This window comes from Dendrobium catenatum, unplaced genomic scaffold (genome assembly GCF_001605985.2).
Source record: "Dendrobium catenatum unplaced genomic scaffold, ASM160598v2 fragScaff_scaffold_659, whole genome shotgun sequence".
Lineage (NCBI taxonomy): Eukaryota > Viridiplantae > Streptophyta > Magnoliopsida > Asparagales > Orchidaceae > Dendrobium > Dendrobium catenatum.
The window spans coordinates 422,622-438,557 of record NW_021319121.1 but is presented as its reverse complement, the minus strand read 5'-3'; the positions used below and the strand labels follow the sequence as shown (position 1 = coordinate 438,557).

The 15,936-nt window shown below is 34.7% G+C and overlaps 1 protein-coding gene across 3 annotated transcripts in view; it reads left to right on the top strand.

Annotated features, from left to right (window-relative positions):
- Positions 1-441: 441 nt before the first annotated feature.
- Positions 442-15,936, top strand: part of LOC110093803 (uncharacterized WD repeat-containing protein C17D11.16-like) — a 31,811-nt gene continuing 16,316 nt past the window's right edge. For 2 of the 3 annotated variants that reach the window (XR_003701025.1, XM_020818798.2), the window contains exons 1-11: positions 442-707; positions 781-924; positions 1,009-1,205; positions 1,306-1,385; positions 1,465-1,569; positions 2,525-2,648; positions 10,468-10,526; positions 10,642-10,707; positions 11,320-11,390; positions 11,476-11,572; positions 12,712-12,786. Coding sequence is in view for 2 of the 3 variants with exons in the window: in XM_020818798.2 (XP_020674457.1) it covers positions 806-924; positions 1,009-1,205; positions 1,306-1,385; positions 1,465-1,569; positions 2,525-2,648; positions 10,468-10,526; positions 10,642-10,707; positions 11,320-11,390; positions 11,476-11,572; positions 12,712-12,786 (993 nt within the window). In the remaining variant the exon portion in view is untranslated. The remainder of the gene's footprint in view (positions 708-780; positions 925-1,008; positions 1,206-1,305; positions 1,386-1,464; positions 1,570-2,524; positions 2,649-10,467; positions 10,527-10,641; positions 10,708-11,319; positions 11,391-11,475; positions 11,573-12,711; positions 12,787-15,936) is intronic. The other variant, XM_020818800.2, reaches the window with a different exon arrangement.

Here is a 15,936-nt window from a genome sequence, read left to right as displayed (position 1 = left end):
TCCTCTAAATCCAAATTTACTAAGTCATAGGGTGTAAATCTTAAAAACTCTTTGGTAACATTTAATATAAATCTGGATAAATCCTGTATGACTGTTTGACAATTCAATTTGAGATTAAGGGTGTTTAACATATTTGAAATTTATTTTATGGATTAAAGTTCTAAATGAAATACATCTAAGTTTCTTTAATACTAATTAATATTCTAATACTTATTAGTTATTTAATTATTTTTTATAATATTATATAGTTATAATTTATTAATTTCTATTTGAAATTCTATTTAATCCTACTAAGTGTTTTGAAATAAGTAAGTTTAACTAATAATCCTATTAATAATTTAATTAATAATTTAAGTATTTTAATTAGTTTTACTAAATTATTAATATTTTAAATTATATTAATTAAGTTAATCAATAATAGCTTACAGGGGTTAGGGTTTGCTTTTCCTCTATTTCGTCGTTGATGTTCGGCTTCATTCCTTCGCACGACGTTCTTCGGCTCCTTCGTGGGCTTTGGACTTCACTCCTTCGACGACGTTTCCTTTGGATCGGATCAGAAGTTACGACATTTTGATCGGAAGCAACGACGGCAGCTCGCTCGCTGTGAAGGTAACTTTCTCCCTTTCGCGTGCTTCTTCGGCCGAAACATCTCCTAAACCACTTTATCGCTGGTATTCACCATCTCCAAAGTTCTATCGATATCTCAGGTAAATTAGGCCATGGTAATATACAGCGAAGAGTTTTGTATCAAGCCACTGCTCAGTTTCTGTTCTCTTGTAGGTAATATAACTCGCCGGTTTTCCAAATGATTTCCGCCGTATGCTGGGTGCCAAAAGGGGCATCCAAGGTTGTACCTGTGGTTGCAGAGCCTCCATCGAAAGAGGAAATCGAGGAGGTCTTGAGGACGGGAGTGTTGGAGCGAAAGTGAGCCCCCACCTTGCATTCTTTGGTCCATGTGAATGAAAATTGTCTTCTTTTTGATGATTCACGGTTTTATGGTATCTGCAGGGGAGATATTGACGAAGAGGAGGATGAGTGCATGGATGTTGATGACGCTCCTGAGGTGTTGGACGAGGTTTCCATTGCCCGGGCGGCAACAAAGGCTCTCAATCAGGTTCAAGCAGGTAGGGAATCCAGAGATTTACAAGCGGTTTCTGTTGGCATTGAGGAGCTCAACATGGATGCTTATGATGATGAGGATGATGGTAAGTAATTTATTTCTTTTGATAAAATAGTTAAATATTCAGTTTGGACTAATGGAGGCGCTTGTTCTTTTCCGTGTAACCGGTATTGCCGTTTTCTTAGGCATTGAGTTATTTGCTAGTGGGATCGGGGACACTTACTATCCGAGCAATGATATGGATCCTTATCTGCAAAACAAAGGCGTAAGTAAAATGTCTTATAGAGTTTTATTATGCTTTTTTGCATGAAGTGAAGTGGGCTATTTGAAACAACATGGATCAGGATGATGAGGATGATGATGATGATGAGATAGAGGACATGACCATTAAACCTACTGATTCTGTTATAGTTTGTGCTCGCAATGAGGATGAAGTCAGTCATCTGGAGGCAAGTTTTCTTTTCTTGATTAATATTTTGTTTCTGGAGATATATGTAGTGAATCAAACTTATGTATATTGATTAATTCACTTGATGGTTTACTTTTCAAATTCAATTTATTTATCTTGTCCTTTACGTCACATCTTTTTTTGTGAGGGCTGGTTCTGTTTTTGAGATGTAATAATTGCTGTTGATCCTGTTACCGAGATTTTGTTCACTGTCTTCCTTTTTCCGGTGTTTTTGTATATCTTGGATGCAAATTTTAAGAATTTTTTAGTTTGCCGAGCATTTTGATGGTCTATTTTTAATACATTAAACGTTTGATTCAGGAGGATCTCTTGATAGAGATTCCTTGATTACGCTGTTAAACTTGAATAATGGGTTATTGGGAGTTTACAGATGAAGGCAAATCATCAATTAGATGCCTAGAGATCATGATTTGGAAGAAGAAAATTTTGAATTGTTGGGTTGCGATCTTGAAATAAGCTTAAGATTAGCTCTGTTTGCCTAGTCAAGGAGGTGTTATCTGCCAGTTTTGGATAATGTTAGATGTTTTTGGATAGGTTTTAATATAATTTTGGATTGGGGGTTACTTTATTTTAGGAAGGATATGACTATCCCTTATGTTGTTTAGGATAAGTTAAATCAAATATTACTATTCTTATTATTTGAAAGCCTACATTTTGTAATGAAAGAAACTACAATCCTCTCTTAAATCTCTATTTCCTTAGTGATCTCTCTCACTTTTGCTCTTTGTTACTCTTCAAGGTTTTGCAACAATGTCCTTAGCGGTTGGACCTCTCTTAACTTTTATGCCTTTGTCATTGCCTAAATCCACTAAGGATCATTGCCTAAATCCACCTAGGATTATTGTTCAATGATTGTGGATCTCAATTACTAGTTCTTTTTTGTCTCAGTTCTGTTTTTCTTCGTGTATTCAGGTTTAATGATATTATTTTGATAGGTTTGGATTTTTGAGGATTCAGGAGATGGAGATTCAAATATGTATGTGCATCATGATGTCATCTTACCGGCTTTCCCCCTTTGCACCGCATGGCTGGATTGTAACCTTAAAGGTGGTGATAAAGGTAAATAGTTTTTATAGTTTTTGTTATTTCACTGATTTTTTTTCTTCAATCTTGGGTCTCCGTTATCAATTTCTGTTGCTTGGGTTTTTGAGAGTGGGTTGAACTTATGCTATTACATATTTTTGCTTTTTATTAGTTTGTAAGCAATGAATATGATTCACTTTGAATTTACTTGTGGAAGAACAAATATATTTAATACTAATCAAATGGAATGAATATTAAATATGGTTTTCACTTGGCTCAGCTCAAAGAGCTTTGCATTGCTCAATACATATTATTTGCTTCAGACAATACAAATGTCTGTATTCTTTTTTCATTCTGTTAGTTGAAAAATGCATGTTCAAATGGACATATTTTCTTCAATACTTATTAAAATAAATAATTCCTAGAAAGTTTAAAATGCATATGTTATTTGTTGTGCCTGATAAATTTACTTTTTTGTTAGTTGAAATATGCTCAAGGAGCTTTGCATTTGCCATTTTACGATGTAGCACCTCTATAGCTTTGACTTTTGCAAATACAGTTGCGGATTTAAAACTTATAAATAGTTTTGGGTTTGGATTTTCATGGTTTAGCACCTAATTAAGGTTCTTAAAAAGGCTGGAAACTTGAAATTCTCTTGAACTAGACCAAATTCTACTTGATCCAATTTTGAGCACCATTTCAAAATTAAAATTGATATTGAGCCCCACTCTAAACATGAAATCATTTTTTAATTCTCTCTAATTTGCTCAAATATGATTTGAGTTGATTCAATTTCTGTCTCGAAATAAGTATTTATATAAAATATGAAATACATATTAATTGAATATATATATATATATATATATATATATAGACACACATACTTGTTCATATAAAACATAATGAAAATCTAATTTTGATTCTTCTTGAAGTTGAATTATTTTGAGTTGATGTAACTTCGACCTTATAATTCATTTTCGATTTAGAGCCCAAGTCTATGTAGCACCGATACTCTTGTTTATGAGGCATGTTGTATCGGATACGGATATGCCTCTGATACGGCACGAATACGTGTCGGATACGGCTTTGCCGTGCCCAATTAAAATATTATTTAAATTTGATAGGACAGACGTATCATATATGCGTGTAATGTTATAAAACGAGAAAAAATGGAGCGGCAATTTGTCCTATTAATTTCGGCTACCCGCTCGACATCCCTATTCATTTCGGCTACCCGCTCAACATCCCTATTCATTTATGCGTCTTAAACATTTTTGCGAGCTAGGTTTTTCATTTCTACATAGGCGTTCGTCTTCTTCGTTGTAGTCGAAGAAGCGGCTCGACGACACGAGCATAGAAGAGACAGGATCAACCTTCGTCGACAACGAGGCTCGACGACGCGAGCATTAAAGATAAAAAGATCATCCTTCGTCGATAGAGCGGCTAGACGATGCGAACAATGAAGGCGACGCAAGCAGTGAAAGTTCGTTTTCTTCATTGCTCGGTACCGGAATTCGGTAACGCTCGCTAAATTTTGAACTTGCTAAATTTTTTGGTTATTTAAAGGACTTTGGTGACCAAGAGTCATTGCGTGATAGATGGATAATTGATCCGAAAATGTGGTGGATTATACATTGAGCTTCAACACCTTTACTTCAAACAATCGCCATAAAATTGCTTAGACAAGTTACATCCTCATCTTGTTGTGAAAGAAATTGGAGCACATACTCGTTCATCCAATCAATGAAGAGAAATAAAATTACTCCACAACGGGCTAAAGATTTAGTTTATGTGCATACAAACCTTCAGCTTCTTTCAAGGAAAACTCCAACTTATATGAAAGGGGACAACATGATATGGGATATTGCTGGAGATGGATTTGAATCCCTTGAAGAGGTGGGAATATTAGAAATTGCTAATCTTTTACTAGGTGAACCTGAATTGAAATTTGAAAGCTATGATATTTATTGAAAATGATTTAGAAGTTCAAAGACAAACCACTGAAGAATCTAATTCCATCATTCCTTCTTTTGAATAGTTGAAACTTCATGTGCTAGACAATTTATGTTTTTATTTTTGTTGTTGTAATAGGCATTTAAATATTTAATGTTTATTTTTATTTTGATATTATAAGATACAATGCTACAAATGATGTTGATTTCAACTTTTTTTGTCATTTCAAATATTGCACTTTGATTACTGTCTTAATTTTTATGTATGATTTATATATTATAATGTTGTATCCAAGCCGTATTCGCGCCGTACCCGTATCCTGTAGTTTTAAGAATTGACGTGTCCCGTATCCGTATCGTGTCATATCCGTGTTGCCGTATACTTATCGGTGCAACGTAGGTCCAAGTTAAGCCTAATTCTCTCAAACTTGATGCATATCATCCTTCTGCAACTTTTTTTTTTCTATTTTAATCTTCTAGCAATTTCTTGTAAATGTATCCGTGGTACTATTTTTTAGTTATGGCTGGCTATGATGACCTATTTTCTTCGGTAAAAAAATCAGGTTATTGTTATTCGGGGTTGTTTAATTTGTAAGCTTCAATCCCTCGTCCCCCTTCTATTTTCTCCTCCCTTCCCTCTTTCAAAAAGAAAACGAGATGCTTCTTCGCTTACCAATCATTTTGTAGGCTTGACATGGATATGGTTGTTTAGCTATGTTGCACCGATACTACTATTTATGAAGGCGTGTTGTTTCTGATACACTGATACACGGATACGCCTCCGATACGACACCGATATGTGTCGGATACGACAAAGATGTATCCAATTAAAATACTATTTAATTTCAAAAGGGCATGCATATCCGATACTCGTGTCCGTTGAAAAGCAAAAAAATCCGAAAAGATGCGTCATATTTACTTCCGTAGTTGCAAGCGAGGTTCTCTTATTTTCGAGATGGATTTGAGTCTCTTGATGATATGAGAATATTATAAATTGCTAATCTTTCACTTGATGAGTTTGAATTAGAAGTTATGATATTTATTGAAGATGATATAGTAGTTCAAAGACAACCCACTGAAGAAGCTAATCATATCATTCATTCTATTGAAATATTAAAAAGTTGAAACTTCATGTGCTAGACAATTTATGTTTATGCTTTTGTTGTTGTACTAGACATTGAATGCTTACTTTTATTTTGATATTATAACTACAAGGTTAGAAATGATGTTGCTTTCATTTTTTTTGTAATTTCAAATATTATGCTTTGATTGTTTTTTTAATTTTTATGTATGATTTATAAATTATAATGCCGTGTCCGCATTGTACCCTTATCATGTATTTTTAAGAATTGATGTGACCCGTATCCGTATCATGTCGTATCTGTGTCGCCGTATCCGTATCGATGCAACATAGTTGTTTAGAGAAGCCAAAGGATTAATTAGACAAATTTATAACATGAATTTTCTCAATGTAATAGAATTTATGTTAAATGTTGACCACCTTTCTGGACTTGAGTTGTTAGTCCATCTGTCATTTTGGCTAATTACTTCTAGTCGCTTACTGACGTCATTCGATGCTATGACCAACGACTATCTTTCACTACTTCTCATCACGTTGATTGAAGACTTTCTTCTAGATCAACGAAGTTCTTTTAATAGCCTTGGTTGATAGTTTGGTTCTATCCCTTGGTTGATCCCTTGCCTCTCCTTGCAACTTTGGCTTTGCCAAAATCTTGATAAAGTCACTATGAGGTGACCCTATTTTTTAGCCAATGTCTTGGCTTTTTTATGGGTCCATTGTCAATCCATCCCGTTATCCAGTATGATGAGGCAATGTCTTACGCAACATCTTTTCACACGCTGAATTTGAAGTCGTTAACCCCGTTGGCAACTTGTTTCTAGTCAGGTATTGTTGGATACTTTTCTCTTAGTAATTTTCCCCTTCCATGTTAAGTGGAAAAGAATATTGAGATGATGGCTTGTCTCCTTCCTTCCTTTTTGGTTACGTGATAGTAAAGGCTTTGCCTATCCCCTACTCTGTCTATCCCTGCATAACATTTGTTGGTGTGACAACTGGGATTGTTGCCTTTCTCCACTATTTATACCCATCTTCTCAAGTGAATCTAAGTTGGTTGGGTCATTTGACATTTTGAAAGTTCTCCTCCTAGTAGCTCTTGGCCGACCTTGTGTCGCTGGCTCTAGGAGTCGTTGACACCTTTTCTTTGGTGCGTGGCCACTGTGTTGACACATTGTGGTTAGAATTATGCAAGAGGTATCTTTAGAACACTTACTTTTTCTTATGTTTACTAGCCTTCCCTTTTGCCATCATCGGTTCTAAACCTAACATCTCTTATGTGAGGTTGGTTACCTTACAAGCAAAAGAAGGGCTAACATTCACTTACACTAGAACTCTTCTAGGTGAACTATCCAATGCTAGGCGATTGGTCTCTTTGCCCGTTTAGTCCATCATGAAGTCCTTTATTCGACGAGTATTTACCCACTATTGTTGATGCACTTGTTGGCCTAACATTTGCCAAGTCTTTTGACCATAACCATGCTCTTGAAAAATTTACAATCGTCACACTTTGGAAGTCACCGAACCCTACATGACGAGTTCACCGTCATGGGGAACTGACATCTTCGTGTCCTTCATTGGGATAAAATGTCATCTCTGCAACATGACACATTTATGTTCTACAATGAAATGACGACCTCCTCGTCATCCCATCAATGTGCCCATTCATTGAATTGTGAGTGTCACGCCGCGTAGTATTCACATTGTCAATTGCAATTTGTGCTCATGCCCATTCACCCATTCTACTGCATCCACACCCATACTCGACAATGCTAGAACCTTAGATTCCATAACCATCAGCTTTGAACTTACATGTAACCATCGACTCAAAACCGACAACTCTCTAGAGCAATCACAAGAGCCATACTTCACTTGCTTATAATGACTAGGCATAGTCACCTTGTATTGTGTGGATCCGTTGACACCCTACTGATGTGTCCCTTATTCTTAGACATTGGCTTAGGCTTGGCTTTAATCAATTCATTTATCCGCCTATAGTATGTCAACTTCCTTGTAGATCCTCCTTTAGAATTTGCCTTATACTTGTCGCTACCTTGTCGCGATTTCATAGGAATAAATTCATTGTATACCATTTAAATTCCTTTAATTAATAAAAGTATTTCTTCTGCATGTTTATATTATTTGCTTTACTGCTTTCATAGATGTTGTTATAACTTTTTATGCATTTACTTTATTATTATTACTACTTGTGTTGTCTTGGGATGATCACATCTAACCTCTTCCTGAAATTGATGTTAACCAATAATTGCTGCTAGCCTTTTCTTCTTGGGATAAACCCTTATGCTGAGTCCCAAATACATGATTATTCATTTTTAATCAAAAGCTTTCTTCGAGCTTCATGCCATCATGTAATTTAGCACAAGGTTTTTGTTCATATGAAATCAAACTCCCATGATCAGAATAAACTTTGTCTGATGTTATGATCCGAGTAAGGAAATATTGTTTAGTTTCATATATCATTGTCTTTTGAGTCTTTAGTGAGTACACTCTTTGCCTCTTGAGGTGGTATGTTCCCCTCTCTATAGGTTTCACTTTAAAGAGAAAGTTGTGTTACTTATTTTAACGTACATGGAATCTCATGAGGTAGCATAAGGGCGTACTATTGTTTCTGTCCATAAGGATTGTATGATTTAATCATTTATGACCTCATCTATTGCATTATTCTCTTTTGAATCCCACATAATTTGAATGAATGTCTTATTACATGATTAATATTCTCCTGCTTGCCAAGAAGATAGTAGATTATAATTCTTTGTTCTCTCGCTATTTCTACACTCTAACTCCTTCCCTGAAGAGAAAAAAATTCATTGTCAAAATCATCATTGGCTGGATTGGGTATGGGTGTTTGTTGGGAAACCACTCCAACTCTTTTTGGCTCTTGCACTCCCTACTCTCTCTCCTTTGAACCAATCCTAAACACGTGGCCATCAACCTCTCACTTAATATTTCCCTCTTTTACCCCCCTACCTCTGTCCCTCCTTTTAAATGTTCCCCTACACTCCCTAAAAAATCATCCTTGAAAGGGGAGGGGATGGATTACCTCCATCTCTCCTCTTTTTGTCGTCTCTAGTCTTAAGCCTATCCATCTTGATGAATTGGATGGGTTATGGAGTTGGTATAAGCACTCCTACTACTTTCCTTTTTATCTTACTTTTTGATTGTGTCTCTCTCTCACTCCTTTCTTTCGTAGATACTCGTCAAGGAACTCCCAAGGCCTCTTATTCATGAGAAGTTCAGTGTCCTCTCTTTACCTTCTCTCTCTCTCTCTCTCTCTCTCTCTCTCTCTCTCTCTCCCCCCCTCTCTCTCTTCAAACAGACGGCAAGTATAAATAATGAAGCCAAGAATAACTGCACTACCTTCATTCCTCCTTTTGTCCATCTCTCTGTCTAAGTCCATCTTGATGAATTGGTCGGGTTATGGAGTTGGCACATGCACTCCATCTCTCTTTTTCTCTTGTTTTTTGGTCATCCGTGTGTCCGTCTCTCTTAGAAATTCTCCAAGGAACTCTTAACACTTCGCAACCACGAGAAGCTATGCGTCCTCTATTTTGCTTTGTTCCCATTCCCCCCTCCCAGCTCCCTCCCTCCCTCCCTCCCTCCTTCACTTCAATAAATAATCAAGCTAAGATTTAACAACACTACCTCTTCCTCTCCTCAGTTCGTTCATATCTTCTTCTAAGCCCCATTTTGATGAATATGGTGTGCAGATGCACTTCATATCACTATCTTTTTATTTTACATTTTGGGTTTCTCTCTCTCACTTCCTCCTAGAAACTCCTTGAGGAACTCCAAACACCTCTTAACCATTGAAGTTTGGTGTCCTTCTTTTACCTTGTCCCTCTCTCTCTCTCTCTCTCTCTCTCTCTCTCTCTCTCTCTCTCTCTCTCTATCCCCCTCACTTTGTTTAAACATATGATGAGAATAAATACTGAAGCTGAGATTATTTTGTAAGAAGTAGAATGTCTATGTGATGTAAATCATTTGATGCTTCGATTGATCAACTTGATTTTTTTTGGTAACAAGGGACTGGAATGTATTGACTACTGGAAGGCTACATTATTGCACCCGAAACAATTATTGCACTTCCTGAGCAACTCATTCATCTCTGTGTGATCAGCTGCAACTTTATTTCACTCAATATAAGGCAAAAGTATCAAATGAAGTTTTAGTCAAACCAATATTCATGACTTCAAATTGATGTCCAATAGAAGGCTGTCACTGAGCTTTAGATGCCTTCAGTTAAGGTTTTGGAAGTGAGCTTTAGATGCCTTCAGTTAAGGTTTTGGAACTTATTGACCAACAATTTAGAATTTTTGAAACTTCTTGACTAAATTTAAAGTAAATTGCGTCTAAGCACGTGCAAGTAATTTACCCTATTTTCTTTTGTGTGTAGTGAATTTTCTCTCTAACTTGAAGCTTACCTGCAATGCCTAGAAGTGTGCAAAATGATTTGCACAAAATCAAATTAACATCTCATATAACACTCAACAAAACATTGGAGATAAGGATTGATATTGATGGGGTTTAACTATATTGTTGATGATGATAATTTATGAGCTATTTCCAACTAATTGCCCAGAATACATGTTAGGAGTTGTGCAAGTTTAGCCTGTAAACTTATTTAGGTCTTGCTGAAAGCTTGTATTCGAGAAAAGAAATGATATAATTTTGCAAATAATTCATCTTGATGTCCGCATTTCTGTCATTTTGGTTTTTATTAGAGATTCTATTTGCCTCTGTTCTCTCCCTTCAAAATTCCTGCAGATTGGTTTTCATGAATGGAATCAATTTTTTCTTCAATTAACAGGTAACTTTCTGGCTGTTGGCTCGTTGGAACCTGCAATAGAGATTTGGGATCTTGATCTTGTACGTATTTCAGTAGTTGCAACCTTTTTGACGTCGTTAAAAAAACTTGGAGATCCTTCTTTGGTGACTTCAGTTCATCAAGTGTTACTGAAGAATTACATATTTATTGGTACAGATTGATGAAGTACAGCCATTTCTTGTACTAGGGGGTGTGTCAAACAAGAAGAAAAAAAACAAAAAGGTTCAGTCATTTACTTTCCTGATGTTGCACACTTGCACTGTAATTGGTTTTTGAAATATGGTTTTAATTTTTTTTCTTTGAAATAAATAATGGCACACTTTCTTATGCTGTGGTTTATAGACTGTACACACGAGTTGGCTGTCTGATCAACTTGAACTTGAAACTCGTGTATTTCTTTGTTAGTTTATTTCTTTTCTGAGTTGTCTTAAATATTGTTTTAGGTATCATTATTTTCTATTTTGAACTCTGCCAGAAAAGAAATGTTAAGAGTGCATGTATGCAATGATAATAATTTAGCAAGCTTCGGATTTATTTGGGCCGCTTAACTATCTAAGAATTGAAGGACAAACGCAATGAAAATAAGTGGACAAACTATTAAAAGTGTTTATTATTCCTACATAGTTCTTAATTCCATCAGTTTCTGTGACCTCTGGTAATTAAAGGCCTTAAGGAAAGCTCATTTGAAGCTCTTCATTTGACAATTTTTATAATATCTAAACAGCCAGTTGACAAACTTTCAGTAAATTATTTTCATTTCTCAATAAACTTGAAATCCGTAAGTGTTACTAGCCAATTTTCACTTGTGTAATTATGTAGTTTTTGTAACAACAGAAATCAGTTATCTACAGGAAAGATAGCCATAAAGACTCTGTTCTTGGCCTTGCCTGGAACAAGGAGGTGAGGTGAGCAATAAGCAATATACTTCAATTTTTTGTTATTCACAGTTAATATCTTTTTGTTTTGTAACTCTGCTTGTTGAACTTCCAGGAATGTCCTAGCTAGTGCAAGTGCGGACAAGTCAGTCAAGATATGGGATGTTGTTACTGGGAAATGTGTTGCTACTACTGCTCACCATTCGGACAAGGTAAATGATCATGTCTTAACTTAGCATGAAATATATTAGAACTGATTTAGTACTATTGTGAATTATAGACAGAAATTTTTTTGCTTTAGCAAATATTTTGTCTTCCTCATTTTTCTTCATAATTTGAAATTATCATTGTAAATTTTGAATGCTCTGTTTTTCAATTTTGGAGTTCCATAGAGGTCAAGTACAATTCAATGATTGTCCAGATTTTTTGAAATTCTGAATCAGTCATGGTTCCCTAATGACTGTTTTTGGCAAAAAAATGGATTTTTAGTATGGATAGATAATCATGAACGATGTTTTTAAACTGTAATAAGACTGATGATATTGTATGAGTTTGAGTATTGGGCGGTAAGTGAGCTGGTCAATTGTTAATTTGGGCATGAAAAAAATAAAAACGTTGAGATAGATGTGAATTGAGTAGGTGGGATGAATCAAATATTGATTACATTAGAGGAACAACTAGAATGACATTGAAAATCAAATAATTGAAATTATAATCAGATGCTTCTTTAACATATACTTAGATGGTTTTTGGATAAGCACAACGAAGGATAGAAATTGAACACGTTAGATGAGTAGATATAATTAGAATTGGATGAATAGGAAAGAGAGTATAGACTTAATTTAACATGAATGGAATTTATTAGAATGATTTAGGAAAATATGATTGGCACATCAGGCATTACTCAGTTGGAATTAATGAAAATTGAGGATTCATAGATCCAACCCCAACTAATTATCATAAAACTAATGATGATGATGATGATAGGTAGATCATTGTGGATACTCGTTATGTTGTAAACTCCAATTAACTAGTCCACCTTTGTGAATGGCATCAGCTTTATTTATTACAATACAACACAATATTGCGAAGCAAAATCATATAAGAAATTTTGCTAATGGTGCTGATTGGTTATGATAACGATATTATGAATGCTGCTTAGTGCTTTACTAAAATCTCCCACCTGTTTGGTACTTTGGTATTATTGAGAACGATTGGTAAAGCATTTAGCCAATCTCTGAGAGCATCATAAGTGCATTACAATTTATCTGGTAAAATATTTTCTTAGCATTAGGTGTTTTCTCATATTTTTTTGGCTCTCTCATTGTTACACGTAAATCAATATGCACAGGTCCAGTCAGTTGCATGGAACCGGTTTTCTCCTGAGCTGCTGCTTAGTGGATCTTTTGACAGATCAGTTGTTATGGTGAGAGACAATATCCATTCGTAATTAATGTTAAATCCTTTTGTTGTTTATAATTGTGACTTCAGTTTCAATCCTTAGTAATAAATTAATTAAACCTTTTTATATTTCATTGCTTTAATCACTGCCTCATTTCACCCTTGGAATTGACAATTAATATTAGAGGCATTTTTTTATTTCGGCAATCAGTTTATTTTATAGACCACTAGAGATTTTATAGCTCAGCAAAGGTTTGCTATTTAAATTTTTTTCCCTTTTTTATTCAACGTTCAACATGCAACCACCAAGATATCAATGTAATGTACAACATAAAGTAAATTTTCCTTTACAGCTTAAGATGGGATTAAGGGCTAAAGATTATACTCAAGCAAGCATCAATAAAAAACCTTTATTTGAAACTTAAAACAATTGCAAAAAAAAAAAAAATAGAGCTTGAATTTTAAAATTTAAGTTAAGAAAATTTGAATTTTCAACCTTTAATGTATAGAATCAATATGAATGGCCTTAGAATTGTTTTTTCCTTTATTTTATTAAGTTTTTAGCATGATTAGGAAGTTCCCTTGGAGGACAATGCTTGGAATTCCATTTAAAATTCAAGTTCCTTAAGTGTTGGAGGTGGTTGGGGTGGTTTCAACCCGTCCCCCTCCTTTGATGGCTGGCCATAAACTGTCTCTCTCTTGCTCTCTCCCCTTTTTATCATTTTGAATTTTGAAGCATTAGAAATAATACAACAAATAAATATTGGCCAAAAGAATGAAATTCAATTTTGATATTTTGAAAAGGATTAAATTTCAAAATAGTCCCCTGACTATTTGTATGTGGCCATTTTAGTGCTAGACTATAATTTTGCTCCAATTTAATTCCTCGACTATACAAAATTGATCCAAAATTTTACCGACTAAATTGAAATCAATTTTGTAAAGTTCAAGAATTAAATTTGGATCAATTTTATATCACAATTACAACATGAGGGTCTATTTTATATCATTTTTGTATGTTTGAGGGACCAAATTGGAGCAACGTGATACTTAGGGACTAAATTGGCATACAAAAATAGTCTGGGGACTATTTTGAGATTTTTCTACTTTTCAAAAAATAAATTAGAGAACTCATTCCCTTGGGTTGGAGCTTGGTGGTCGCCCCTTGGCTTTTCTTGGTGGGAGGGCTAATTATCTATTGGCTAATTGTTGATCTCTCTTCCAACCTCTCATACCATTGGAATTACATCTTTTATTACATTCCTCAATCATCCAATACCATTTTCTAGGCCCTATATTCAGAAAAAAAATTAAAAAACCCCTTCTATAATCTATCGGTCAAACTAGGTTACCTAGCACCTAGTTTTAGATCCTCTCCCTCTGCTAGCCCCTAAACCTATTAGAACTTTATCATCTACTTCAGAGCTGACCTCTAGAGATCCACCTAACATTCTCAAATCTTTCCACCACACCTGAATTCCCCACTAATTCCCTAAGCCCAAACTAGGGCAGTCAGCGAATCTTGGTTTTCGTAAACCTAGTTTTAATTTCTCTTCTCTTACAAGCTGCCGAAATCCAAAAATGTCCATGATCTAGACTTTACTCCACAATACAACACTAATTTTTAAATCTCAAGGAAGAGCTGTCATGTTTGGTCTACCATCAATGCTTGGCCAGCCACTCCTTCCGCCCCTTCAGGTATCCCTTCATCAACACACTAAGGGCTATTACTTCATCATTGACACCTTACTACATCAATTGGAAGCCTAGGTTCATCATCTTTCCAATGCTACTTCCAATTTGGTATCAAAGCCAAAGATCAAACTTTAAGAATTCAGCACATGGGACATCTTGGAGCTTTGGAGCTTGAACCATGGACACTTGTGATTGGTAGATCTGTCATCTACAAAGGGATAATGTCTAATTTGACTTGTCTAATTTCTTTTTATCATGATTTGATGATATTAAGAGTAAAACAGTGATTATTGAATGTTGAACGAAAGTCTATGATATACTTATTTAGTTCCAATTAGTTGTCATCACCTATAAAGCCTAGTGTACTACTTATGTGAGAGCCTATCTACAGCTGTTACATTGAGCGAATTCTTTGGTAAAGATAGTGTTCCATATATTAAACATCTCAACTTGATTACAAGTCCATATATAAAAACCTACTTTACATTATTTTGCATTAACTTGTTATTTAATACATTGTGTTAATGCAAGGGCGTTCCCTAAAATCGACGCGTTGTTTGGCCTGAATACAACGATAAGTGAGTAAGGGCTGCTGCATCGCACCCGGGCACAATTTTAAATAGGCTAGGGTTTCCACATTATAAACGAATGTGGGCAAATGAGCTAGTCCATTAAATTAAAATTAGAATAAAAACTTAAAATATAAGTTTATTTATAGGCAAATTAATTGAATTATTAGATATTATGATCCATAGGAAGATAAATTTTTCTTGTATTTAAGAAACTAGAGAAGGCTAATGAGATTGATAGTTTAGGATTTAAATTATGGTATTTTGGTAAGAGTCGTACTAGAATTGGTGAATGTGTGATTATATATAAGAGTTTGAAGGATAATGTTGTAAAAATAAATAGAATTGAAGATAGAATTATAAATTTAAAGATTGTTGTTGATGTTAGGATTATTAATATTATAAGCGCTCATGCTCCTCAACTAGGTTTGAATATGTGCTTAAAATTAAAATTTTAGAATGACCTAGAAGAATTAATACAAATGGTACCTCTCGAAAAAGAGTTTTTTATTGGAGAAGATTTAAACGGACATAGTTGTAGATATGTATATGATTTTTAAAGCATTCATGGTGGCTATGGCTTTGGAGCGACTAATGAAGGTGGTTAGATCATATTAGATTTTTCTTTAGCTTATGATTTTGTAATTGCTAACATCTTATTTAAAAAAGAGATGAGCATCTCATCACTTATAAGAATGGATATAGTAAAACACAGATTGATTATTTTCTTATAAGAAAAATAGATCATTTAGATTGGAAAGATTGTAAAATTATTCTGTGTGAAAATTTATGTACCAAATATCACTTATTAGTTTTAGACTTTAAGATGCAGGGGCAGAAAATAAAAAATAAAGTAAATTGTTGTTCTAGGAATCTAGGATTAGATGGGGGCATTTAAAAATATTAACAAA